Raw genomic sequence first — 27,488 nt, 5'->3', positions numbered from 1 at the left:
TTTTGAGAAGAGTGAAGGCAGTGTGAAACCAGCCTTAGGGCTTATTCCCACATGCCATATTTTGCAGACCCTAGGGACAGGGAAGCCCTGAAATGGAGTGTCCTGCATCATAATGTATTAATATCATGCCAGGAGCGGGGAAACTTTGAATCTTCCCGGCACTGACAGTGGATGCAGGGATTCAAAGTTTCCTCACTAACTGCATGATATTTATACATTATGCCGGGTGGGGAAACATTCCAGTACAGGGACTTCCTGGGCGTTGGTACGCAAAATACGGGACATGGGAGTAACCCCTATTGCATATACTGGTGTCAGAACACAGAATCCCCATTCACAGGTTATGTTCACAGCTTACTACCTCCCACTACCTGCAAACTGACCTCTGCACAGGTAACAGAGCATGACTAGAAAACCCTTCCACACAATGTAATAAGTGAGCTTTAGGGTACAAACACACACACACACACACACACACCGTATACGCAGATTTGATGCTCTGTTCAGTTATTTAGATCTAATCTGCTGCATATTTGCTGCGTATCGCAGCAGTAAATATGCTGCGTATACGGTGTGTGTGTTTGTACCCTTAAGGTTCATTTACACAAAAAGATTCTGACAGATTATCTGCCAAAGATTTGAAGCCAGGAACAGACTATAAACAGAGATCAGGTCATAAAGGAAAGACTGAGATTTCTCCTCTTTTTAAATCCATTCCTGGCTTTGGCTTCAAATCTTTGGCAGATAATCCATGGGTCTCCAAACTGCGGCCTTCCAGCTGTTGCAAAACTACATTTTCCATCATGCCTGGACAGCAAAATCCAAAGCTTTAGCTGTCCAGGCATGATGGGAGTTGTGGTTTTTCAACAGCAGGAGGGCCGCAGTTTGGAGACCCATGAGATAATCTTTCTGTGTAAATGGACCCTTAGACTATAGTTTCCATTAATTGGGGCTGCTGTAGAGAATCTCAGACAGGATGGCTGCCCCCCATAGTAATACACAGAAAAATAAATAAAAAAAAGGTTACTGGTATTTTGTTTTAATTAGAATTTAAGCAATACATTTCTTTTACCCGGACTTCCCTCAAAAGAATATTCCCACCAAGACACTTATTAAATTGAGCAGATTTTTTTTTATTTAATATTGAAACATAAAAATAAAATTTTACACTTTACATAACCACATCCTTCAAAAGCTATCATGTGCAAAACAGACTTTATCACAGCATATCTCATACAGCATTTTTTGTTGTTGAATCACATACACAAACCATTTCGTGATGGGGGAGGAGCTCCTGCACCGGACTTATTACGGTTACACCTATTAGCAGATGTGAATCATAGCAAAAATCACTGGTGTAATTTTTGCAGTTGCCGTACATTAGCCTGAAATTCGATGGATTTAGGGGCCATGCACACGTGCAAATAACCGTCCGTGCACGAATATTTAAACCGTTTTGGCACTCTCGCTATTATAACGAATGATGTTTTCAGCTCTGGAGGTCCAGTCTGTATAATACTGTCGGTGCACAGAGAGTATGTTGTTTATGCGTGAATGACCTCTTACTGAGAGGTATGCACCTTTTAGTAAATTCAGCATGGGGTCGAGAGGTATAGAAATATGTTAGACTGGGCACGCTGGTCTTGATAAATCCCCCTCCCTTATGTATAAAGGGGTCATCCAGGTTTAAAAAAATATGTCCATTTACTTTCAGAAACAGCAACATTCATCCTCAGTTTGGGTGTGATTTTGAATCTCTTCCATTGAAGTTAGTGGAGCTGAAATGTAATACCACACACAACCTGTGGACAGGTGCGATGCTGTTTTTGCAAGAAAGTAACTTTTTGTCATCCTTGATAACCTCTTTATGTATTTCTTAGGAGGACCTTAGATTCCTTTGCCAGTTTGTAAAATTTCGAGTCTGCAGGATGTCCCTACATACTATTATGGAGTGGAAGTATATGTAGGAGTGCATGGTGTGCCATCTTCATTACTTTTGGGATGACTAAATGATGTGACACCAAAAAAAAATGCCCCAGCACAACATATAGAAGGTTGTCAGCAGAAAAATACCACTGGGTCCATCTAGTCTGCCATTTTAGTATTTCCCTTCTTATTATCTTAGGATAGATATATGTTTATCCCACACATGTTTAAATTCTGTTATTGAAGATTTACCAACCACATCTGCTGGAACTTTGTACCAAGCCTCTACTACTCTTTCGGTATAGTAATATTTTCTCACATTGCTTCTGATCTTTCCCCCAACTAACCTCTTGTTCTTGAGTAGTCTTTTACTTAAAATACTTCCCTCCTGAACCCTATTTAGTCCTTTATGACACTCAAACCACCTTACAATCTGTTAGAAATGGGTTTCCAGCAGCAGACTTATGGTGTGTTTACACAGAGATTCATCTGACAGATTCTTTAATCCAAAGCCAGGAATGGATTTGAAAAGAGGAGAAGTATTAGTCTTTCCTTTATGACCTCTTTCTGTTTATAGTCTGTTCCTGGCTTTGGCTTCAAAGATCTGTCAGATAAATCTCTGTGTAAACGCAGCATAAGAGTGCCTTTACAAAGAAATTTATCTTGACTTTTTTTTTTTTTTAAGCCAAAGCCAGAAATGGATTTGAAAAGAGGAGAAATCTCAGTCTTTCCTTTATGACCTGTTTATAGTCTGTTCCTGGGTTTGGCTTCAAAAATCTGTCAGATAAATGTCTGAGTAAAGGCACCCTTATGTATACTAAATCACTATGACTAATGACAGATTTTTGAAGCCAAAGCGAGGAACAGACCATAAACAGGGAACGGGTCATAAAGGAAAGACTGAGATTTCTCCTCTTTTCAAATCCATTCCTGACTTTGGCTTTCAAAATCTGTCAGATAAATCTGCCTGTGTAAACACACCATTAGCATCAGCTGGAGCATGCTGCCAATGTAATCTGGATCAGAGGAAACATGTTCACTAGTCACGCGAATTTGGGTGCTCCCAGAATGATGCCTGGTATCTGCTGTGTTAAATGTAGTAAGGAGGCTGTTTATCAGGTTTGGCCTAGGCCCCTTACTCTAATGGTGTGTTTACACAGACAGATTTATCTGACAGATTTTTGAAGCCAAAACCAGGAACAGACTATAAACAGAGAACAGATCATAAAGGAAAGACTAAGATGTCTTCTCTTTTCAAATCCATTCCTGGCTTTGGCTTCCAAAATCTGTCAGATAAATCTGTCTGTGTAAACGCACCATTAGACAATTGGATGTTTCCAACTTTGTAGGAACAGTTTGGGGAAGGCACAATTCCTGTTCCACCATGACTATGGTTCTCCGCACAAGTAGATGGATCGTGTATCCTGTTTGTTGTGGAGGATCTCAAGTGACCTCAAACCCAAATTCCTTTATAACCTCCTTACACAGCATCAGTGTCTGATCTTTTAAATGCTCTTTAGCACAAATTTCCACAGACAGTTCAGAATCTTGTTAAAAGGCAAAGCTGTTACTGCTGTGAAAGAGGACCCAACGCCATAACACCCATAATATTGGTGTCCGTTATTATACATGCTCATCTAGGGGTGGGGTGGTCAGGTTTCCACATACTCCTGGTCAGGACACGACTGAAAGCAGAATAGTTTTGTTTAAAAGAAAAATGAATTTTTTGCCATAAAAAGCCGTCACAGGATAAGAATATGTGAACCTGTTTTATAATAATCATATAATTTATAATAAAAATATTTTTAAGCCTATAAAAGATCATCATTGTGAACAGTTCCTCAAACTTACATTTCAAAGACAAATTCAATTAAAGTTGAGGTAAACATCCTGAGTTAGCCTTAGATGTAAGAAATCATTTATTAGCATTATTCCTTATAGCTGTAAGAGTGATGAGCAAAACTAGGACATCAGGTTGTCCAAGAGGATTTACTTGTTGAAAAAAATTAAATCTATATACTGCTGTCTTGTGGGCGATCCTCCTCCTAAACATTCTGAGGTTATAAGTGTTCTATGCACAGAACCTCCGGGAGGCAGGGCACCTTGTCTTCAGTCTCTCCAGACATGTCTTCCATAATACTAATCACTCATTTTCTCCAGAACTCAGTATTGGAGTCAGACGCTCTTTGGTGATTACCAGACCCTTCTCAAATAACATGTCGGCCACAGCAAGCTGAGAAAAAAAATATTAATACAATAAAAGGAAAAACTAAAATAAAGATTTTTCTATTCTGTTATTTAAAAAAGCTACACTGGTGTGTGCACCCACCAAAACAGAAGCTCGGATTGTGGGGGAAAGCCACCCCCTGAGAAGAGAACTCAAGTATGCTTTGTTTCAGGTTTACAAGGTTAAAGTATCTGTCACATAAAAGATTTCCACATGCCAAAAGTGTTTTGTTTTTTTAACAGTCAGGATCCAAGTTTTCAGACCTCAATGGCCCAAGAGAGATAGAAACAACCGATTGCTGCTTTATCCATCTTGTTGCATAAGATGGGCTCCTCAGGCGTACAAAGGAGCCCATGCAATGAAAGCAAAGCAAGATGGCTCTATATAGTGATCAGTAGAAGTCTGAATACCCAGAAGAGAAACCTCTAGGTTCTGTAGGACATATGGAAAGTTTATTTTTAAAGGGAAACTGGATGCATGGATAATACCTATTAAGTGAGGATTTCTTAAGTATTTTTATCTCTGTTCTCTCATCCATCATGTTTGTATAAAAAAAAAAAAATGGTCTGGGCCAGTAGACCGGCATTGTGCCTGGGAACCGGGCCGTGGTTCAAAAAAAAAAAAGGACCACGGCAACGGCATCCTTGCCCCGGTCTATTGATGTACCTGCTGGTACATTCGCTTTAATGGTGACAGTAATCCTTTAAGTCACTTGAACCTCAGTTCAGAACAAAAGGTAAAAATAAATAAGCAAATAGTATCTATAAGGAATAAAATCAGCAATGTCTACCTTGTTATCCAGGTCTTTACAGGGAAGGCTTTCTATGGTCACATACTGAGGATAACAGTGGAGGAGATACTCGATTGCATCCACGTGCTGAAATGGAAAAAGTGACCTTGTTGATGCTCAAACATTCAGACTGAGTGAGTGCACATGATTCCAGCTTGAAGGAAGCAGCTCCTGAAGCCTAAGAAACTGATTCTCTTACCTCAGCATCCACTTCAATAGACTTTGGCTCCTCCTTGTGGTACACTCTGGAGTTATCTGTGGTGTAATACAGTAAACAGGCGTTTCCTTCACTACACAACCTGAAAGTAAAGTTTAGGGTATAAGACTGCTAGACGGAAACGTCAGGATCCTATTACTGTTATCATAGTAAAGTCTTATAGTAGTGACAGAGAGCTACAAAAAAATATATATATATATATATATATTATGGGCCATTATGGGGATCTGCAGTTCCATCCTGTATCCACAAACTGCTGCAGTTTTTTCCGGTTTTTGCACTTACTATACATTATACACCACATGCTGATTGCTATACTGTACAGTAACTTATAACATATTCAGCTGTTTCTAAATGTTTGTTTTATTTGTTGTACATGTTATTCAGAATTAAAAAAATCATTATTTTTGGGGTGTGGAACCAATTATCTGCATTTCAGTGATTTCTTATGGGAAACTTTGCTTTGGTTTAAGAGTAGATTTGGATAACAAGCACGGTCCTGGAATGAAATATGCTCGTAATCCAAGGCACTATTATATTATATATATATATATATATATATATATAATAGTGCCTTGGATTACGAGCATAATTCATTCCCGGACCGCGCTTGTTATCCAAATCCACTCTTAAACCGAAGCAAATTTTCCCATAAGAAATCACTGATATGCAGACAATTGGTTCCACACCCCAAAAATAATGATTTTTTTTTTTATTCTGAATAACATGTAAAACAAATAAAACAAACATTTAGAAACAGCTGAATATGTGATATTATAAGTTACTGTACAGTATAGCAATCAGCATGTGGTGTATAATTTATAGTATGTGCATAAACCTGAAAAAACAGGCGCAGTTTGTAGATACAGGATGGAACTGCAGATCCCCATAATTGCGAGGATGGGAAACACAAGGACTGACAGAGACCACAGGGAGCAGGAAGGAATAAGCAGGGCAGATGTTGGCAAAGTATAGCAGCACTCTCTGTCCGGGGAGAGAGGGGTTACAGCTATGGAGAGATTCACTCCACAGTCCTGTCCCCTGATGTAAGCCCCAGCCTGAAGCAAATCTGCTATGATTTTAAAAGGTGAGGAAGAATTCCTGGGTCAGAGTGCAGGGCTGTAGAACACCCTGTGCAGACAATGCCCCTCCCCCACTCGCCCTCCCACCCAGTACAGGGAGCTCTTAAACCAAGGCAATGCTCTTAAACCAAGTCACAATTGTGAAAGACTGAGATCTTAAACCAAAACACTCTAAATCCAAGTCTTAAACCAAGGTACCACTATATATATATATATATATATATATATATATATATATATATATATATATATATATATGTGCCAAGACATCTTAGAGGTTATGTGATAAGTATTTGCTGCTACATGGGGCATATCTCCAGGATGGGTGGAAAATCCAGGGTAAAAAATAAACTGTTCTTCAGGAAGGAGCCATTTACACAAATACATTGTTGTTCCTGTTCTCAATACTTTATTTCAGTTCAGAGTCTATTTATATGTCTAGATGCCAATATCACATCTGAATCAGCTCCTAAATTAGATCTTCTTATAGCAATATTTCCTGCCATATACATAAATAATTGAATTACTATAGCAAAATCAATGCATGCCATGCTGTACAGAAATGCCTAGACCAACACAGTCTGTGGGCACCATTCCAGGCCCATCTAGTGTACAAATACCTCGCTTTCCAACAGTCTGCAGTTATCCTTTTCCTGCACACAGATTCTATGTCCATTGCTTTGTATCATCCCACAATTGCTATCCTTTTTCTTACACACTTAGTAATGTGCCGCAAAAAAACAGGCCTAACACTATGGGGAAGATCATCAAAAACCTGTCTAATTCTTCTTAGTAAAAAAATTTGCTCCCTATTACACAGGGAGACCTGTGGCCGACAAATGATGGAAGTGATCTAAGGGGTTCAGGCTGTTTGAAAAACTGGCACATCTTTACACTATCTAGTCTATGTTCACACTATCAAATAATTGGCTTAGTTCTGGCATACTGCAGAATAATTCTAACCATTTGCATGCACTGTTTCAGTAAAGGCAAGCAATGGCTATAAGAAACTGGCATATAATATGTGAAGCAGACTGACCTTGCTATTCCGCCTCTCACAAACCGTATCCGTGTTTCTTTCTCAAGTTGTATGATGCCGTCTTTCACGTCTCCATTCTCCCACCTGGCTGGAGCTCCGTATACACTGCGCTCTTTCTCAGCTGCAGGCGGGAGGCAAAAACATGGGAACAATGGGAAAGATTTAATGAATATTTCAGGGTTTAGCAGTGTAGCATGAGGCCACATACATTTCTCTAGTAATATGCTGCATATTACATAAGGCTATGTTCACACATTGCAGATAAACTAAACCGTGGAAAAGGCCTAAAATCTGCAATGAAATCTGCTTTTGGAGTGAATTTTTAGGGCACATTTTTCCCTCCATTGCAAGAATTTGCGGGGAAAGGTCTATGAAATTTACGACACTTGAGTTTAACAAACCTCTGAGCTCTGCAAATACAATGAATTCACCCCCAACTGTGGTAATTTGTGCCTAGTGATGGTTCTTTATTGTACTTGAAAAGACTAAAATGGTCACCAGATGATAGCAGAAAAAAAAACGCAGACAAAAGAGGGTCCATTGCTTGTAGCAACCAGACTACAGCTGTCACCTCTTTCCAGTGCAGGACAGAAAATGATGGAAATGATCAGACTTCACACTAAGATCAGCTACTTAACAAATTGTATGCAATTAATATGTCACACTATAATATTGATCTAGGGAATGCCAATCAAATCCTAACCATGACTAAGCCATACCAGGTGTGAGTACAGGAGGTAAGCAGTCATGCAAGAATGCCTTGGCCTTCTGATCTACAGCAGCATCGACGGGTGCATACTCTGCCAACTTCCTTATCAACTCCTGAGCCTTTTCTATGAAGTTCTCTCTCCGTGGGTCCAACTAAATAGCAAAAAAAAAAAGTGAACACTGCATTTTTTATTAGAACTTTTGATATGACATTTGTTTCTTTGTTTTGTGTCTGTTACCTTGGTACGGCATTTGTTATATTGACATACATGGCCATGTTTATAAAAACACCCCCAGAAACTTTCGTTAGAATACTGTAAAAGGTTTTAAGTTGATTAGCCTTAATCTGACATATAGTTACATTATATGGATGATGCATAAACTGTCTCTAATCCCAACCATTGAACCCCTTAGATGCCACAGTCAAGTAAATAACGCCCTTTATCAGCCTGACAGCCCCCTCAAAATGCACATGCAGGCATTGCTAGGTTGCCAACAGGCCCAAGAATGACCCTCACATCTGCCAAGTATGTGCGCTAATTAAAGCGACTCTGTACCCACAATCTGACCCCCCCCCCCCCCTCAAAACCACTTGTATTTTCAGATATCTGCTTTTAATCCAAGATCTGTCCAGGGGTCCGTTCGGCAGGGGATGCAGTTATTGTCATAAAAACAACTTTTAATCCGGCAGCGCTGTGTCTAACGGCCGGGGCTTACATTTGTATATGGGCTGGTACAACCTCTCTGTCCCTCCTCATCATTAGGAATGCTCCCGGCAGATTGTTTCCTATTCCCCACCTGTGTGTATAATGAACATGGGCTGGATCGTTAATACACCTGTGCAAAGCTCAAACAGCAGTAAATGTTCCTGGATCATTCCTAATGATGAGGAGGGTGGGGAGGAAGGACGAAGAGGGGGTGCCAGCCTAATGCATATACAAATGTAAGCCCAGGCCGTTAGAAACAGCGCTGCAGGATTAAAAGTTGTTTTTATGACAATAACTGCATCACCTGCCGAACGGACCCCAGGACAGATCTTGGATTAAAAGCAGCTATCTGAAGGTACAAGTGGTTTGGGGGGGAAAGATTGTGGGTACAGAGTCGCTTTAAAAGGTTGCCCATCAGTAGAAAGGGGTTAAATAGAATCTGTCAGACTAAAAATACACAAAGTGCAATTAGCATGCCATAGGGCAGAAGGAGCCGATATGTCATTTAGAGGAAAACGTTTGAGGATTACTTTTTATTTACTTATGCGAATTCCTGGTCTCTGTATGCTAAGTCAAGTGGGTGGACCACAGTGATTTACAAAAAAAAAAAAAAAAATTATATATATATATATATTTACAGTCCTAGCACTATAAAATGACAGTATCACTAGATATCCATATAGAATCCTGATCAATGTAAATGCTAAAGAATATATGATATATGTTAGGGTTTTTTTTTGTTTTTATTGCAAAATACTAAAATACTTTTGCCCCACTGTATAGAAAACAGGTGAAACTGATAAAAACACTTTAGTTTGCTGAGAAACACTGTAAACTGACACCCTCACAGACTAAAATGCAGTCTCCTAGACTGGGATACCTTTATAAGTTTCAGACACTTAAGAAACCTTGAATCACCTAATAGTTCACAGCACAACAAATGGTCCGGTGTGAGCGGCTACCTGCGGCTTTCAATTTCCACTTAACAGCGGGCACTTACCTCCTCCTCAGGACACTGTCTTATGGTTTTATTTCTAACCACAAGAGGAAAAAAAAGTAACTAGCAGGCGGAGTTCCTTCTAATGACTTAGAGACTAGACAGCTTTCAAGGTAGAAACAGAAACAAAAACTACTTACCGATTCAGCATTTTGTACGCCCATGTAATCCAGGTAATCCAGAGGAAGCCCCCTCCGAAACTCAACATCATCTTCGGCAGCAGTCTGCAGGGCTGCTGGAAGGAGCTGGAAGAAAAGGTCATTACAAAGGAGACAGGAAATTGTATATGAAGAAGCACAACCAGGTTACATGGGCCGACTTCTCCAGTGAGGGACCACCCAGAAAAGTGAAATATATAGGGCATATCTATGTAGCACTTGTGGACCTAGCTGCACCATCCTTACTTTGTCCAGCAGATCGACCCAACTGTTTCGCTGAAATGAAGAAACGGTTATATGTAAGGAGTGGGCATCAGGGAGGCAGACACCTTGGTGAATAAACCCTCTAGGAAAGTACAGCAAGTCTCCAGCCTCCAAAACAGTTTCTAGAATTGGCTCCCCGATGTGTCCGTCATTGAAATTGACTGTAGGTAAAAGATATCAGTATATGATTATTATAGAGGGAAACAGCTGCTGTGCATAGATAGACAAGCTGACGGCACAACGTACAATTTATATAACTTACAACATAGATTATTGCAAATTAAGTGCAAGTGCAGACCCTTCACAAGGCTAAAGAACCTACGTAGACCCCACAAACTGCTCCTGAGAATAAGCAAAACCTGTTCAGCCACTTGAACACGACTATAACATAGGACTCATGGATTATCCTATGGGCCAATGCATATGACTATGGCTTCCATGGTGTATTTTCCCAGACTGCAATAATCCTGACTAGGCATTATACTGATTTGTGGTATGGGCTCCTATAGCTGTGCGTCCATGACTGCGGTTGGCCTGCGGATAACACTCTATAGGTCATCTGTCCTTGTTAATGTCCTCACTGACTGCAAGACCACTACAGGCCATGTGCAGGAGGTCCTTGCTTTTATCTTTAGCAAGATATGAAGTGATTTTATTCCACATTACCTGTTTTTATTATACCCTACTAGTAATACACTTTTTGCTAGCGATGGTAAGCTACAGTTGTTTAGTAGTAAAGTAGTGGTAACATCCATGCTGTAACACAGGCTTACCACTTGAGAACTGGGGAAGTGTTTCTGATGAGTTCCTGTAACAAAACAAAAAAAAACAGCTTACATTAACTCAACTGCATTAAAGAGACTGTCAGTATGTTTATGCTGTTCTATCTAAGGGTAGAATAAAACTGTGCAGCTGTTTCATAGATATCCTCCTGAATGACATGGACAAAAAGTAGTCCTCTCCATTATGTGCATGAGCTTAGTAGTCCTGGATATTCATGTCAGTGACACCACTCCAGTCACCGATTGGCTGAACGGCCAGTCCATCAGCTGGAACAGGACACCATCACAACTCGGGGGAAAATGCCTTAGGGGCAGGGCTCCTAAGGCCGGTCCCACCGTTTAGTGCAGGCACGGGGGGAGGTAAGTTCATACTCCTGATCAAATTCCCCCCCCTGTCGGCTGCCAGATTTTAAAAAAACGCTGGACTTCTTTAAAGGCAACGTGTCATCAGAAAATGACCTATTGTCATAATTAAAATCAAGTTTTTTTTTATGCTAAACTGAAACTTTTCAGTTTCCATTCTGGCCACTAGGCCTAAAAGTAAGCCGAGACTTCCAGTTCTGTACAGATCAGTCCCCAGCAGAGCTCTTCTTATCAATACAGACAGTAGTACAGCAATGGGTAACATCAGTATATAGACAAGACAGGATTTCCCAAACAGATATTCACCACTCTGGGCACTCAGGGGGTGCCCTAAAGGGGACACTCACCCATATGTAAAAGAAAAAGTAAAATAGAAGTAGTAAATGCTGGTTGTGTTTTAGAGGGCTTCCTCCTGTATTCTTGTGGATAGGCAAAATCTGTTCTGATAAGCTCATTCCAGATTACCTGACCAACATATTTACTGAGAAAACAATGCAAATAAAAATCTTCTTTTCCTTTGCCTTACCACAGCCTTAGCACTAACCTTGGATTGTAGACCCTCCAGTGTTTCTTGCCTTCCAGCTGAACCACAAAGGCCTCAATGTCATCATAATGTGGTGCAAACCCCTGCGTCCCAGGAGGGGTCAGGTACCTGTGTGTGGGGGAGGAGGATCAATAATCCAATGTGACTATAAAGCACATGGGAGGAAACATGCACAACAAAGAGTTAAGCAGCGTACATACGTGTTTGCCCCAACCATGCTTCCAAAAAGTTCCTGTAGCACAGACAAAACACCCCACACCGTGGAAGAGAAGCTCTGAGGATTCAGTAATCTCAATGAACAGCCATTCTGAAAATACACAATAAAACACAGGTTACAGTATCGCCAGGGGGTATATACAGGGCTGTATTAACAGCTTTTGCTGCCCTAGGCACTAAACCTGAAGACGCCCCATCTTCACGCACCTATTGGCGATACCAGACCTGACCAATACCACCATACCCCCCCACCCCCCTGGAAAAGACACCAGATTTACTGACAAGTCTGAACGGGAGGAGGGAAACTAAAAAAAATAAAAACAAAAAAATTTGTTTTTTCTGTCCCCCTGCAAGGTGCTTCCCTAGGCACCGGACCACGGGTGCCTAATGGTAAATACGGCCCTGGGTATATAGCATCCTCCACTTATCTTATCTAGGGGGGGGGGGGGGGGGGGGAATTGTATCCTCTAGAGTTAGAACATAGACACATACACAGCTGAGAATATATGTTAGGACTATACGTCATGGGTGCCAAGGCCCCAACAGATTGATAAATGAAACTCTACTAAATATCTATACAAATCAGTTGTATTTGGCATGGGCGGCTCTAACAGGAATAGCACTGCTGGCCAATTTAACAATTGATGGAGGTCTGGTCAAAACTTGCTAGGTTTTGCTTATATACAGTTACCTTATAGTAGTCCCATACAACCATGGGTAAGGCTCTGCCGGGAGGATTGTGTGTTTCCCGTACACCATCAGTATAACTGGTGACATCCAAGTTTACACCAAACTGCACATTATCCTATATTAGACAGATAAAATCCATGAGTACTGCACATGTGCAATAGGAATTGGTTTGTACAATAAGATAATTAAAAACACATAATCCAGAGTACTAGGTCGTTGATACATTTATTATAAATCACACAGTGTTCTTTACAAGGCAGATAGCTGGTAGAAATAAGATAACACATGATGTGCTAACCCATGGTGGGCAGCGATGCTCTGACCATGATAGAAGGAGACAGAACAGCTTGCTGGCTCCATTGGCCTTATATGCCACAATCTGCTGTGCCCCCCTGAGGCTCTGTGCCACATGTGCATGGGTAATCCATGGTAGGGAACATCCCACATGTCCTCTGCATTTCTAACATCCTTCTGAACAATAGCTCGCTCCTGTCTAGTCACATTTGCTAATTCTGTATGTTTTCATACTTTCCATGACACCAGGATAAAAAGAAGGGAAAAAAATTAGGAAATGATAGGAAAATATGAAACCATTATTCAGAGTAAGTGTCTCGGGGGAGCTGCACTTGTTTACAAAAAAGAATCCAACACTATGCCTTATTTTTTATTCACTTGTGCCCAGGTTGTCAGCCCTATTGATTCCTATTACACTGGCCATAATATTATCCCCTTAGTGCCCTCCGCCATACATTACAGAGGTAGTGCCTGCTTTTTATTACAGCTGACACTTGGCTGCAGAAGCCACAATCCATAGAGACTGAAGCATCTCTGTAATTAGAGGGAGGGGGCTGTCACCCAATCAATGCTCCCTCCCTGCGATGTCTGTGGGAGAAACACATCCCCACAGACTTAAGGCCCTGTTACACAAAACAATTATCACGTTTAGGCCCATAATCATTTTGTGTAATAGAACCGGGTAAAGGCCATGATCAGCCAACATGCACAATGCCTATGGTCTGCGGCTAGTCGGCCAGGGCAACAGGAGCAGCAGACCACTGCCAACTTCAATGGACAGCCTGAACAATCTAAGGTCGGCACACTCGCTCCCCCCTCAAGAACGTCCAATTTAATACACCCTTTTACATGCATCTGTCTCACAAGACACAGAGCTGGGAGAGAATGTGCTAACCATGCATATCTCCTAGCTCATTATCCTAACTGGCTGCAATCTGAAAACCTCTCTGCTCACCCCCCCCCCCCCCCCAAAAAAAAAAAAATTAAATTAAATATAGACATGAAGTAAAGCCAGATACACCACGTAACCTGTTACATCCGATCACTGTATAAGGCTCAATTCGCACAGCAGATTTGATGCAAACATTTCTACAACTCTCCCAACTTTAGGAAATTACTTTCAGTATGGGTCTCAGATAACTTTAGCCACCTCTTCTACAATATCAGTATTAGGGTGCGTTCACACGAACAGGATCCGCAGCAGATTTGATGGCGCAGATTCAAAGCATTCAAATCTGCTGCGGATTCGATTCTGCTGCAGATCCTGTAGTGAGAATGCACCCTTAAAAGCAAAAATGCACAGACTTTCTGGTCACCATTACATGTTAATAGCACCAAGTACTAAGCCAACAACTCACTTCTCTGAGAATACGGTCAAACTCTGAAGTGGAAAAGAATCCATTGTAGTATTTGCTGTTGTGCCGCTTTATCAAAGCTGGCTTCTTCTCCCAAATACATCTGTAAGAAATTAAAAAAAAAAAAAAGAATCCATGACTCCATAAAGCTTTTGATTTTATATATGGACAAATGGAGTGGATTCTTATTACTGCAGTAAATGATATATAAAATATATATAAAATATATATATATAAAAGTAAATCTAAGTCACACTACAGAGTACTATATATGATACTGGTCCAGCCCATCTCCTTTACTCTATGGTAGTTCGCCACACAAGAGGGAAGATGTCAGGCTGCATCTCACAGGACAGACTAGAGAATCTGCACACAGGGAGCAGGCAGTGTGAGCTATGGGTATTGTATACCTCTGCAGCTGATCATATGGACTCACCTACTATATCACAGCTCTCCTGGTCTCAGGATAAGGCAGAAATGTTTTTAGCACTATTTTATGTATGGGGGGGAAATGCAGAGGAAGAAGGAAGGAGAAACCAGATGGAGAGGAGAGCTGACAGGTGGGATGATATCATTCTGTAGTTCACAAAGGACAGACTGACATCTGATCTACAAAGTGAAGCCTATCATCAAAGACTTAGGTTCAGAATGCTGGTGGTGATTTAGCATTAAAAAAAGGCAAAAAACCTAGAGTGCCTCTTTAAAGGGGAACTCCAGGTAGAGGTTAAAAGGGTAATCCAGCGGGGGGCATTTTTTTTCCTGGGACCGAGGAGGTGGCTGAGGCAAATGACGTCCACTCACCTCCCCAGTTCCAGCGGCAGGTCCCACATCGCGGCGCTCCGGTCCCCGGCCCGCGTCAGACACCAGGAAGTGGCCGGGCACCTGGGACCAGAGCGCCGTGATGCGGGAACCGCCGCTGGAGGTGAGTGGACGTCATTTGCCTCAGCCACCTCCTCCCCGGTCCGAGGAAAAAAAATGCCCCCCCCCCCCCCGCCGGAGTACCACTTTAAAAAAAATGAAACTTCTGCAGAAGCTTAAGGCATTACTTACCTTTCTATCCCAGTTTTGAAACTACCAAAAATCCATTTGTTTTTTGTGGGGGGGTGTCTTGTTCTGTATTGTGTTTCTGTCCTTCCTGGTTGAGCACTTCCCAGAATGCAATGCTTTCCCTCAGCTGATCATCACAGACCCCACCCATCACAATCAGTAAAATTAGTGCTGCATCTGCTTCTGGCCATACAGAGATGGTGAATCACTCAGGGGATTGGAGGATCCAGCCAAGCCTCCTGTGACATCACGCCCTGCCCCCTGTCTGCATCATCAGCCTGATCTCAGCAAACACACACAATGTGAGACAGAGGCATGGAATATTTGTCTCCTAAGGTGGGATAGCAGAAGGAGCAGGAGACAATGTGAATTGGCACAGGGGCCATTTTTTTTTTCACTTCCTGGATTTCTATCAGCTACCAGTGTGGCAGAACCGCACAGATATGGTAATACATTGTATAGACACATCTATATAACTTTTATGGTGCGTTCACACCTACAGGATCTGCAGCTGATTTTCTGCAGCAGATTTCATTTAAATAACTGAACACAGCATCAAATCTGCTGCAGATCCTGTAGGTGTGAACGCACCCTTAATGTACTTTTAATAGAAAACAAGTTTGGGGACTGGGGATGTTGGATGCAGCACTGGGCTGCCAGGAAAACATGGAGAAAGTCTATGGATGTATCCATATTTTCCAGGACTCCAACTTTTGCAGCTGTGGGGAATCAAATGCTGAGCATTCGAGTTTGGAGAATGTGACCGAACCCGAACAGTTTAACTGTCCTCTCAACACAAATTATGACCAATGAATCGGATCTTTCTAACTATCCAAACAATGGGAGAAACGTGCACATGTGGTCACCTACCTGAAGAAGTCATCTGGATTTACAGGAGAAATAAGCCATTCAAACAGGGCTTTGGCTCTTTCCTTACTGTTCTGGATCTTTCTCACACTCTGCAGTACAGAGTCTAGCGGAGGGCCCACGTGACGTTTGTTGCCATTTTCTGATCCCTGAAAAAGATGAAAATTCTAATGAAACTATGGCCAAGGCCACTTTCAGACATCAGTACCATCAGGTCAGTATTTGTAAACCAATACTAGTAGAGAGGCTAATCCATAATCCACCCCATCACACACAGTGATTTGCTCATGATCCTTATCAGCCTTCTCTTAGAAGGATGGGCACTTGGAGCCGCACTGTCACCCCCTGGCCCCCTACTAAGCTGGTCACTCTTGGATAGAAAGTAGTAAAAGTATTTCATTAAAATCACCCTGACCGATCAATAGAATGAGCTGCCACGCAATCTGCTCCCCACCCTGTCAGTGAAAAAGACGTGCTCCATAGACTTACATTATGAGGCTGTCTTGTCATGTGAGTCGAGATATGAACGCCCTAAGCGTGGCTTCTCCCGGATCTCTCCCCTAATTGGTCGCAGTCTGAACACACAGACCCCAACCGATAAAAACTTTTGACATCTTTCTGATATACATTCTGGACCCCACAGCAACAGTCCCGAAAGTGTAGAGAATGCCTTTTCTGAAGTAGAAGTGGGACGCAATAGGAGACTGTGTGTCATCAAATATCAAGTAATCCAACTGCATCCAGTAGCATAAAATTTGGTGAGATTTTTTTCAAGCAATATACACAGTGGTTGTAAATGTTGCTTGAATAAATCTCATTGGATTTCATGCTACTAAATTCTGTCGGATTACTTGATGTCTCTATGACATGTCAAAAGTTTTTTTATGGTGTCACTACCTCGTATACAATGTATACAATGTTGTAAATGCTTTTATTAGTGTCTATTTGGCAGTGCTGCCAGCTCGGTAGTCATGGGGGCGACAGATTCGTTTTATCTATCGTTTTTATAAATATATTTTGATCAGCAGCAGGAAGGTCACTGGTCATTTCATTTGTCCTTGGGATATGATAAGGTATATGATCTTCAGGATTTGTGGACGAGCCATTACCTGATGTGTTGGCCGTTCTTTCCCACCGCTCATCTTCTTTCTCCTGTCTGAGGAAATAGGTGGATGTAACAAGCAGCCGCCATCATCTTCTTGGTGTTCAGCATTTCTTAATAGCGCTTTACTCTTTGACTTCTGTTTCTTTTTCAGCACTTTTGGTGAGGACTTTGAGACTAAACCTTTGTTCTTCTTCCCCAAACCTAGCTAAGAAAAAAGGAGACATCCATGTAACTAAAAATATATATAAAGTAACATCACATTGCAAAGGTCTCCGAAGGTGCCACATATTCTCAACACCTCGGTGCTATCAGAACACGTCTGTCATATAAAGTCTGTATGATGACCGATCTATCAAGGGCGGAACTCTTCAACTCTTACAGGACTCCCTGCATCATAATTCACTATGATGCAGTGAGCTCCAGACTACGCTGCTGCACTGACACAGCCGTATTAGTTTAGTAGCCTTCAGCTCAGTTTTGGAGCTCACTGCATCATAATAAATTATGATGCAGGGAGTCCCAAAAGAGGTGAAGAGTTCAGTCCTTGATATATATCTTACATACAGATTATATATCACAGAAGTGTGACTGCAGTCTAAGGGTATGTTCACACTGAGTAAAACCAGCAGAATCCCGCCTGCCTCAGTGCGCCGTAGCCCGTCTATGGGAGAGCGCGTGCTCCTCCGCAGCCGTAGCTCTCCACTCAAAGAAGTGACATGTCACTTCTTTGAGCGGAGAGCGGCAGCAGCGCGCCCTCTCATTCATTCACATCGAGACACTGAGCACGGTGGAATTCCGCCGTATTTGCTCGGTGTGAACATACAGTACCCTATATCACAGACGGAAAAATGCAGCTATATTAAAGGGTATGCACACATTCCGTAATTGGGGCACTTGCAAGGACAATGTGCTACAGACCAGGATTCGGAACTCCCGGCATCATCATTCATCATTGTGATGCTGGGAGCTCCAAAACAGTTTAGAGCGAATGCACCACAAGGTACATTTTCTCTAAGTGTTGCATATGAACAGAACAGCGCTGGCGCGGGAAAGACGATGCACAGCCCCGGTCTATTACCAAGCATCGGCCCGGCTGAAGCACTGGAACCTCCTCCCCTCTGTGACGCTGCTCCATTATAATCAATCGGTGCTTCAGCCAGGGACGGTACTCAGTAAAAGACCAGCGCTGTGCGCGGGTACATTTACCCTTAGATTTAGACAGTTTTGGAGTTCCCGGCACCATAATGAATGATGTTGCTGGGAGCTCTGAACCCAGTTACATGGCACATCTCCCTGTAGTCATGGAACATGTGAATGCCCACTTACTCTCCTATGTGATACCCTGAAAAGACAGAGTTTAATAGTTTCACTAGATGGAATAACTGTTCCTCCCACCAGTCAGTATTTGCCCCATCGGTGTACACAATGACTATTCACATTCTCATCTGAACAACATTTGGCAAGTACAGAGCCAAAGAGATCCTGAGAGCACTGAACTGATATATTGGATTGTGACATAGACCCGTGCTCATCTCTGTGCCCAGATCATCACTGTGATCCACAACATGACCAAACCCTGAGGCCGCCTCCTGCTGACCATAATACACGTCTATGGAGGTCGGAGTCCAGTAACACGTATGGCGGCCAATACTCCACTTACATAGCCTCTGATTCCTGGGAATGAGATATATATATATATATATATATATATATATATATATATATATATATATATATATATATATATATACACTCTGCCATCATATAAGCATCAATGCTCCATTACTTTCAGCAGTTTTACAAACTAGCAGAATTATGAAGCATGAAGGTATTTGTTTTTTTTTTTGCTGTCCCCATGCTGCCAATCACTAATAAACTTCTGCCATTCCAGTTGATAGAAGATGTGTCAGGGGTACATGGTACTTGTAGTCCCCCAGCGTCAGTCACGTGGGTTCTGAACCTGCCACAAGATGGCAGCGCACAGAGCACGGTATGACGGGTTACAACTGACCTGCGGCTTCGTCTCCTGCTTTCCCTTCTGGTAAACAGCGAACGCTGACACACGTGGGGGAGCCATAGCCACCATATACAGGAATCAGCCAGTAAGGGAAAAAGCACGTACGTAGCGGGCTTCAGTTGCCAGTGTTACGTCCTGACGTCACCGAACGTCTGAAAACATGCACAAAGAGACGATTGGAAAGCGCTCCATCTAGTGGCGGCTTGTGACATTACAGGTGTACGCATAGTACACGCTCTACTCTGTAGTCCTTTTACTTCTCAGGTCTCATTTCTTTAGACTAATAAATATCTCAATCACCATTAGTGACACTTCTTAGACCTATGGCTTTATTATAGATCTATATAAGATCAATACACATAATATAGAAAAATAATAATATATATATAAAAAGAATTGTGTGTGAGATACCTCTATGTAGAGACAATGGTGGCCATTTATTAGGTCCGGGTTTTTTGCGTAGAAATGGCCCCGCAGCTCCTACAGTATGGAGTATGGAGATTTATGGGAGAAAAATGATAAATGTAGCGGACCCAGAGTCCGCACTCCCTGTTCCGCCCCCTCCACACTAGAGATGAGCAAACCTGCCGAGGTTCGGGTTCATATGAACTCTCAGCGTCTTATTCCCGCTGTCTGCCCGCTCCGTGGAGAGAGTGGATACAGCCGGAGGACCGCCTAGAAAACTGGGATACAGCCATAGCCATAGGCTGTATCCCAGTTTTCCTGGCGGTCCTCCGGCTGTATCCACCCTCTCCACGGAGCGGGCAGACAGCGGGAATCAGAAGCCGAAGGTTCATGTTCATACGAACCCGAACCTCGGCAGGTTTGCTCATCTCTACTCCGCACCCCCTCCCCGCCACACTGGCGAAGGTGGCGTCAAATGGCCAGATGCAAATAAATTAATTCACATCTGGCAATTTTACGCCAAAAAATACAACTTTTTAGTTTGATAACTTTCCCCCAATATGCCCTTACCACCTGTACCCCTTCTCCTAGACTGAGTCTTCTCTCCCTGGAGGACACAGGTCTTCCCAGTAGCCAATTCAGCAGGAAAAATAAAAATAACAAGGTATATTCCCATCTCCAACATCTATGCCCCAGCCACAGGGTATGCCATAAAGATCTGACAGATGTGGGTCTGACCTCTATGGCCTGCACCTATCTAGAGAACAAACAGCCCACCCCCAAATCTGCATGCAGGACCAGTGGTGGTCCAGAAGCCAAACATAGCTAGAATCTAATATACTGTTTATGTAACTCCCATAGAGGTTGATGGGAACTCAGTAAGCAGTGTTGCACCATGTTTCTTTAACTGCCAAGTTTCCGTTATTCAAAACGAAAAAAAGACTGTCAGCCGAACTGGATTGAAGAAGAGCTTTAACCGTCTTTGCTTTGTGACAAGGCACAATATCATTGTTACCAAGCATGTTTTATATTAATGGGATGAACAAAAAATCTTATATTTCCTGTGCATTGAATCCTGAGATAAGGATTGCTGTCTCTGCAGGTCCTTTGCCTGACATGTAACCTAGTATCAAAAAAGAGGATGGAAAATGTGATTGTTTTCTTCACTGTCATCTTTACATGTTACATCAGGAAATTCCAGCACCCTCTTCTTGGCAAGTGCAGATCAATGAATCATTGCCCAATATGCCTTTAAGCTATGTTCATACTACATATCTTTTCGTAAATCTACGGCCGTTGTTGCACAGTGCAACAAGGGCCGTGATTATTATGAAAAAATATGTTACATTGCTTTCTATTGGATCCCGGCTGGAGCGTACACACATAGTATACACTCCAGCCGGGATCCCTAGCGGCGGCACAAACAACTGACATGTCAGTTTTCTGCGGCTGATATTTAGTAAATAACGGCCACAGAAAACCCTGTCAGTGCACACTATGGAGCGAGCGGCTCCGGACACTCGCTCCATAGTGTGCTGTGAGGAGTTCTCATGCGGGCGCTCACGGATGCGCCCGCATCAGAACTCTGCGGCTGCAAAGATCATCTTTTCAGAGACCGGCTGTTCTGTGACCCATGAACATGGCCTTTGGGTGTCTTTGCACGTAGGATATCGCTGCAGATTATACACTGCAAGTTTTGTTTTGAAATCCGCGGCAATACTGAGTACCATTATAGCAGTACCAGTCTATGGCACTCCAGTCTATGGCAGTATAAGTCTATGGCAGTATAAGTCAATGGCACTTCATTCTCCTAGCTGAATGAAATCAATGCAGTGACATGTAAAACCAAAGATGCTGTGCTGTTGCTCTAGTAATAAAAAACAATAAAGCAGCCATACTTACCTGTCAACGCTCCCACCGATGTCTACGGCGGTGGCTTCAGGGGAGCGGACAGGTAAACAGGTTGGTGTGGAGGTAGAACCCCTGTAATTATAACTGCTATATAAATCATGGATGACAGTTCACAGTGCAGCCCATAGGAAGTAGTGGTCGTGGAGTTTCTGTACAATACTTTTCCATAATTACAATGAATCATTTCCTTGATAGGGAAACAAATTTATCTAATATTAACAGATACAAATATCTATGTTTTTGTTCTGCCCCAGGGGGAAGACCATCACAGGTGCTGGCGGAAAATGCAGAAACCATTAGAAGAAGCCTGAAATATGTAGCAAACCTTATAGACGGCGATGATTTGGGATAATAGCCTGAGGCTTCTATTCTCACTCGGAGACCTGCTGCAGTCATACAATAAAGGTATGTCTGAATGGGCCTCTTTATGAACAGGGTGGGGAGGCAACCAGGAGGGGGGAGAGGTGTTACATTCACATAATCACCATATCCAGTAGGTGGTGTGAATATGCTTCTGAAACGTCACTTTTCTTGCAAAAAAAAAAACAGTGGGAGAAGATGCTTAATGTAAAACCAGGAAGTAAGGAGTTTAGTTCAGAGTATACTCTTACTTGTTGTAAGGTACAGACAAGGAATCCTGGACAATACAGACACATGGCTTCTGAGGAGCCTCACTCTGAAGGTAAGGATGGTTTATTGTCTCGCGTATGATGTTATTACTCCTTTTACTTCTCTAAGTAAGGATGATCTGTCTCTTTAAGAAGAAAACTTGATGGCGCGATGAAAAGCTGACAAATGTAAGGTCACTTAGGGTACTTAGGAAACTTATCTGCTCTGTATTTTATTTTTTATTTTTTTTTTACTTTTTTCAGTTCAGGGTTTTATTGTAATATTATGATCATCCTTGAAAGAAAGTTATGATATGAAGGCGGACACTGAAGTGGACAAATAGAAATTTTTTGCTTGTTTGTTGGGATCCTCGCATCCTTTATCTTTTAGAGGGGGTGTTTGAGATGTTTTAGATGTCGCATTTATCATGTCAGCATACAACAATAAAGGTCTTTGTTTAATACAATAGCTACATTCACCCACACAGTACAAAATGAAAACAAAAGAAAACCAGCACAAAATAGGTATAAAAAGCAGCTGTTTTCTTAAATCTAATAATATAGTCTATTTAAGTCTAGGAAAAAGTGCACACATCGACTAAAAAAAAAAAAAAAAGTCTGTAATTTCAAGGTTAGCATTAAGGATGTTTTTTTTATACATGTTGTGCACATACGGCCACTCTTCCATAGACTTTAATAGAATGCATTATTCGTTTTTTTTAAATGCCCACTTTTTATACCTATTCAACAGTTTCTTGCAATGCTGTGAAGAGGAGTTGTCCGCTCTCCTGACATGTCCATTGTAGTAAAATCTTCTAGACCCCATGAAACATTTCAGGAGCATCTTATTTAGGCATCCGTCTTGTATTACTCCACAGTTAAGGGTCACAGTTAAGCTCTTCTGCTGCATTTCTGCAGCGACTCCACACTGGAACATACTCACTGAATCATGCACATTTGCTATTTTGCAGGGGTCAATGTATTCTATTGCAATTTTATAGGAAATATACTTTTTTATTAGCTGACAAGTGGACTGATGCATGGATTGTGATAGCTATATCCCATAGACAGACGCACTTGGATAGGGTGAAGTTGCTTTCGGGGAAGAGAGAGGCATTTTCTGCTTCTGGCAGGGCCACAAGAAGGGAATTAGCATTTTTATTCCAATATGCCGGACCCCCCAAACTGCCATCTGCCATCAGGAAGCCCGCATTAGATTGTCTGTCAGTCTTATCATGTCATTGGGTCTGCAGTTTTATTTAATAAAACCTCAGGTCATTATCTAATGGAGTTCCCCAGTCCCAAAGACTACAATAAATGTGAAAGTAGTATTTTCATCTGATATTCCTATGGGGAAAATGGAAGTCCCCTGTTCTCCTGTTTAGCACAGCAGAGAGGAAGAGACTCCGCATGTGTGTAAAGGCTGTTGTAGATGGCCTGCCCCCTGCCCAATAGGACTACCCATCTCCTAGTCATTTAACAATCAATCGCTAGATTATTTATCAAATGCCGAACGTTCGGGTTCGGATGGACTCGAACCCGAACCCGATTCGCTCATCTCTATTATGCAGCATTTACTTCTCTCATTTGTTGGCCATACACCCCCTATTACAGGTTGATGTGCAGCAAACAAACAAAGATTTTTTCATAGGTAAACTGGTGCAATCAGCCAATCAGCCTGCATTTTTACCTGATCACTTGGCCTTTTACAAAGGACAATCACTCCATCCTCTCTATTTTATAGATTCATAAACTCCTACCTCTGGTATGCTGAAAAAGGGATCAGGGGCCCCCCATTCTCCCAATATTTGGGATCAAAGGATTACCCATCTATCAAATATTTATGACATGACCTGTAGATACACCACTCTGTTTTAATGGACCTGTCTGCAGCTTTTAGATATGTGATATATGTGATATAAAGCAAGTTTGCAATATACATGCATTATTTTTTTGTTGTTGTTATCATACTATAAAACAAAGCCGAACTTACCAGAAATCCAGGTCCAGTCTCCTGTAGGCAGATTTTTTGACTTGTGCTGGTTGAAAAAAACTAAGACTAAACACAGAAATTCCGGCCAGTACAGAGAGTCACTGTTCAAGATGTCCGGCAATCACATGACCTCCTTCTCTGTGAGCACTCAGATGGCCTGGATACACAGGACTTCCTGTTTTCTGACTGTTTCCTGTTTTTTGAGGGAAAAAAGTGACAGAAAACAGGAAGTGCCGTGTTTTCCATGATAACAAAAAAATAAATAATGAATGTAAATTGCAAACTTGCTTTATATCACATCTACTGCTGATTTAGATTTTGTAAGTTATAACGACAGTGACACTTTAATCTTATACACTGTGTTGTGACTATCGCAGGTATTAAGGGGGCACATAACAGTGGCGGCCACACAGTGTATGACCATAGTTTAAACAACAGTGTCACAGTCATTATAACTTTTAAAATCTAAATCAACAGTAGATGTGAAATAAGGCATGATTGCAATTTACATTCATTATATTTTTTAGTTATCATGTTGTAAAACAAAGCTATACTTACTAGAAATCCAGGTCCAGTCTCCTGAAGGCAAATTTTTTGTCTTGTGCTTGTTGAAAGAAAGACTAAACACATGAAGTCTGACCTGTACAGAGAGTCACGACTTAAATGCGTTCATCGATCAAATGACAACTTTCTCTGTGAGCATGCAAAAGAAGCATGCTTCTTGTGTTCAGTCTCTTTTTTTAACCAGCATAAAACTAAAATGCTGCCTTCAGGAGACTGGACCTGGATTTCTGGTAGGTATAGCTTTGTTTTAAAGCAAAAAAGATTTATTTTAAATCCTGTTGATTTAAATTTTGGAAGTTCTAACAAGCACATTTGTACTTCAACAGTCGACTATTCACATACTACAGTATATGAGCGACCAAAAACAGTCATAAGCTATGTTCACATCGCGTAAAAAATATGGTAAACTAAATGGTTTTAATTTAAAACAACAGCCGTAGTTTACCGGCACTGCATTGAACATGATGTCAATGCAACAACGGATATATATATATATATATATTCACACACAGAGAGCACACAGAGCCAAATGATCTTGTCAATTTTCTATAATAATAATAATAATAATAATAATAATAATCTTTATTTATATAGCGCCAACAGATTCTGGGGGTATTTACATAGACACAAAGCAGACATTACAGAGATATACATATAATTATTCATACATGAGGAGTGAGGGCCCTGCTCGCATGCATGAGCTTACATGCTATCATGGCTGCAGTACGGCAAACAGCATCCGTAGTTAACGCTCTGTGCACACAATGTATGGCAGTGCTGATGGCCATACATTGCACAGAGGACTATGCCTATCTGGATTGTAGGCTCACCCAAATGTGCCTGCAGTCCAAATAAAATAAAATTTTGTTTCTGTGGCCAATTGGCAGTATCGGCCACAAGAACATGTCAAACAGCGGCCACTGATTTTACTAAATATGAATGTGGTGACTCGACCGGTGACGTACTAAGGTGTTACTGGTGATGCCACTTCTTTGATGGTTGGCTGTGCACTACTCGGCCAGTGATGGTATTGTCGTGATGCCAGTGCTAGTCCAGCCGTTGAGATGTTGGTACCTGCTTTAGTGTGGCCAGTCTGTAGTGTTACCCAAATGGTCGGTAACCTGCCGGGCTGTAGTGGGTCCCTTGGCTCTTGTCACGGTAGTCCGACGAAGTGGCAATTGACCCACCTGGACTATTGGTACCGCAACTCACAGAAGTGGGAAAAATAACCCAAGGAGTCCCAGTGATATAAAAATATAACAGCTTTACTGTTCAGTCTCTTAGTAGTACAATACACTTTTGTAGAATAGATAAATCTTTATACGGACTTTAGTGCTTGAACTCGTTTGTGCTTAGGAGATGCTTGAGGAAGTAGAGTAGAGGTAGTTGTAGCGGGACTTGAAGAGTTGAAAGTAGAGTAGAGTAGCATAGAGGAGAAGAATTTGTCAAGGGAGTCCTAACCCAGTGTAGCAATGCACTCTGCTGGAACTTGAGAGAATACTTTAGAGTTACTTGTACCTGTGTATAGACTTTAGTCTGACCACCTTGTGCCCTACAGTGTGGAGTCCTTCTAGGGTGATACAAGCCCCAGTCATGGTTACCTGGGTGAAGCTAAGATCCCGGGGGTGTCCCAGTTACCTGCACTGCGAGATAGGATACGTAGACCTTCTTGGTAGCTTTGTCCTATCCAGGCTTTGTTTTTTTTTCAGGATACTGCCCTGCACTTTTTAGACTGGTTCACGGCGTAAGCTAGGATGTTCCTAGACTCCTCTCCCTTTGTAGTGTTTAGCACTGCATAGTAGATATAGTAGAAATACTGAAAGAACTGGTTGTCTTTAGCTGTATCTGACCACACGTGTGTTAGACTAGACAAGACTAGACCCTTGTCCCGGACGAGGGTCCTGGCAATTGCCAGAAGCTACAGCAGGGACGTTTGCTCTGTGTGTCCTTCTCCCACGAGAATCTGGGTAAGAACTAACGCTACACTTCCTCCCACCAAGTGACTATTTCCTACAGAGTTATGCTAGAAGCAGAGAGCATCTCCTATAGGTCAGCAAGGGCACATGGTACACATAAAACAGTAACCCATAAAACAGGAGCATACATATAAAAAAATACTGACATCTAGTAGTGAATCCTTGGGATGCACTTCATCACCACTTAACCTGGAGTAAGAAGCTTTTTTGAGAGGTAAAAAGGAGAGACACAAAACACCTATGGTGGGACACCACATGAACATAGCCATAGGCTGTATCCATGTTTCCATGCAGCCTCCGGGCTGCATCCAACCTCTGCAGCCACCGGTAATCAAATGCCATACACTCGAGTTCAGACAGACTGCATCGTGCTCAAGATTTGCTCATCTCTAGGCAACATATAAATATCCAATTGTTATTCACACAATATGTAAACAGGTTGAAATTCAAAACCACTAACAGGTTGACTTTTTAACATTAAAATTACATGTTTTGTGGTAGAAGTAAGTACTTATTACCTTGAGGAACTAAAATTGTTCTCTGGTGTACCACATCAAGTGTAGATGATTACAGCATGGTCGGTGAGGATCTAATAGGAACCTTTTCTTCAGAGTGTTTTCACATTAAAGGGGTAGT

General features: G+C 41.8%; 2 protein-coding genes across 4 annotated transcripts in view; one reads left to right on the top strand and one right to left on the bottom strand.

Annotated features, from left to right (window-relative positions):
* Window positions 1-1,109: 1,109 nt before the first annotated feature.
* Window positions 1,110-19,491, bottom strand: RIOX1 (ribosomal oxygenase 1). The gene is made up of 15 exons (XM_069955014.1): window positions 19,390-19,491; window positions 17,383-17,583; window positions 16,277-16,422; window positions 14,363-14,462; window positions 12,712-12,825; window positions 12,005-12,111; window positions 11,805-11,912; window positions 10,889-10,923; window positions 10,098-10,276; window positions 9,834-9,938; window positions 8,001-8,142; window positions 7,282-7,402; window positions 5,143-5,242; window positions 4,944-5,030; window positions 1,110-4,159 (listed from the first exon to the last, which is right to left on the bottom strand). The coding sequence occupies exons 1-15, from the start codon at window positions 19,462-19,464 to the stop codon at window positions 4,070-4,072; spliced, it is 1,710 nt and encodes a 569-aa protein (XP_069811115.1). The 5' UTR covers window positions 19,465-19,491; the 3' UTR covers window positions 1,110-4,069.
* A 2,556-nt stretch (window positions 19,492-22,047) lies between these two features.
* EDARADD (EDAR associated via death domain) overlaps window positions 22,048-27,488 on the top strand; it is a 41,345-nt gene continuing 35,904 nt past the window's right edge. For 2 of the 3 annotated variants that reach the window (XM_069955110.1, XM_069955109.1), the window contains exon 1: window positions 22,304-22,393. In XM_069955110.1, the coding sequence (XP_069811211.1) occupies window positions 22,366-22,393 (28 nt within the window). In that variant the 5' untranslated portion in view covers window positions 22,304-22,365. Of the gene's footprint in view, window positions 22,117-22,303; window positions 22,394-27,488 lie in introns of those variants that run through there. The other variant, XM_069955108.1, reaches the window with a different exon arrangement.

This window comes from Dendropsophus ebraccatus, chromosome 15 (assembly GCF_027789765.1).
Source record: "Dendropsophus ebraccatus isolate aDenEbr1 chromosome 15, aDenEbr1.pat, whole genome shotgun sequence".
NCBI classification, from domain to species: domain Eukaryota; kingdom Metazoa; phylum Chordata; class Amphibia; order Anura; family Hylidae; genus Dendropsophus; species Dendropsophus ebraccatus.
Note: the sequence above shows the minus strand (reverse complement) of the source record. Positions and strands in the feature narration are given on the sequence as shown.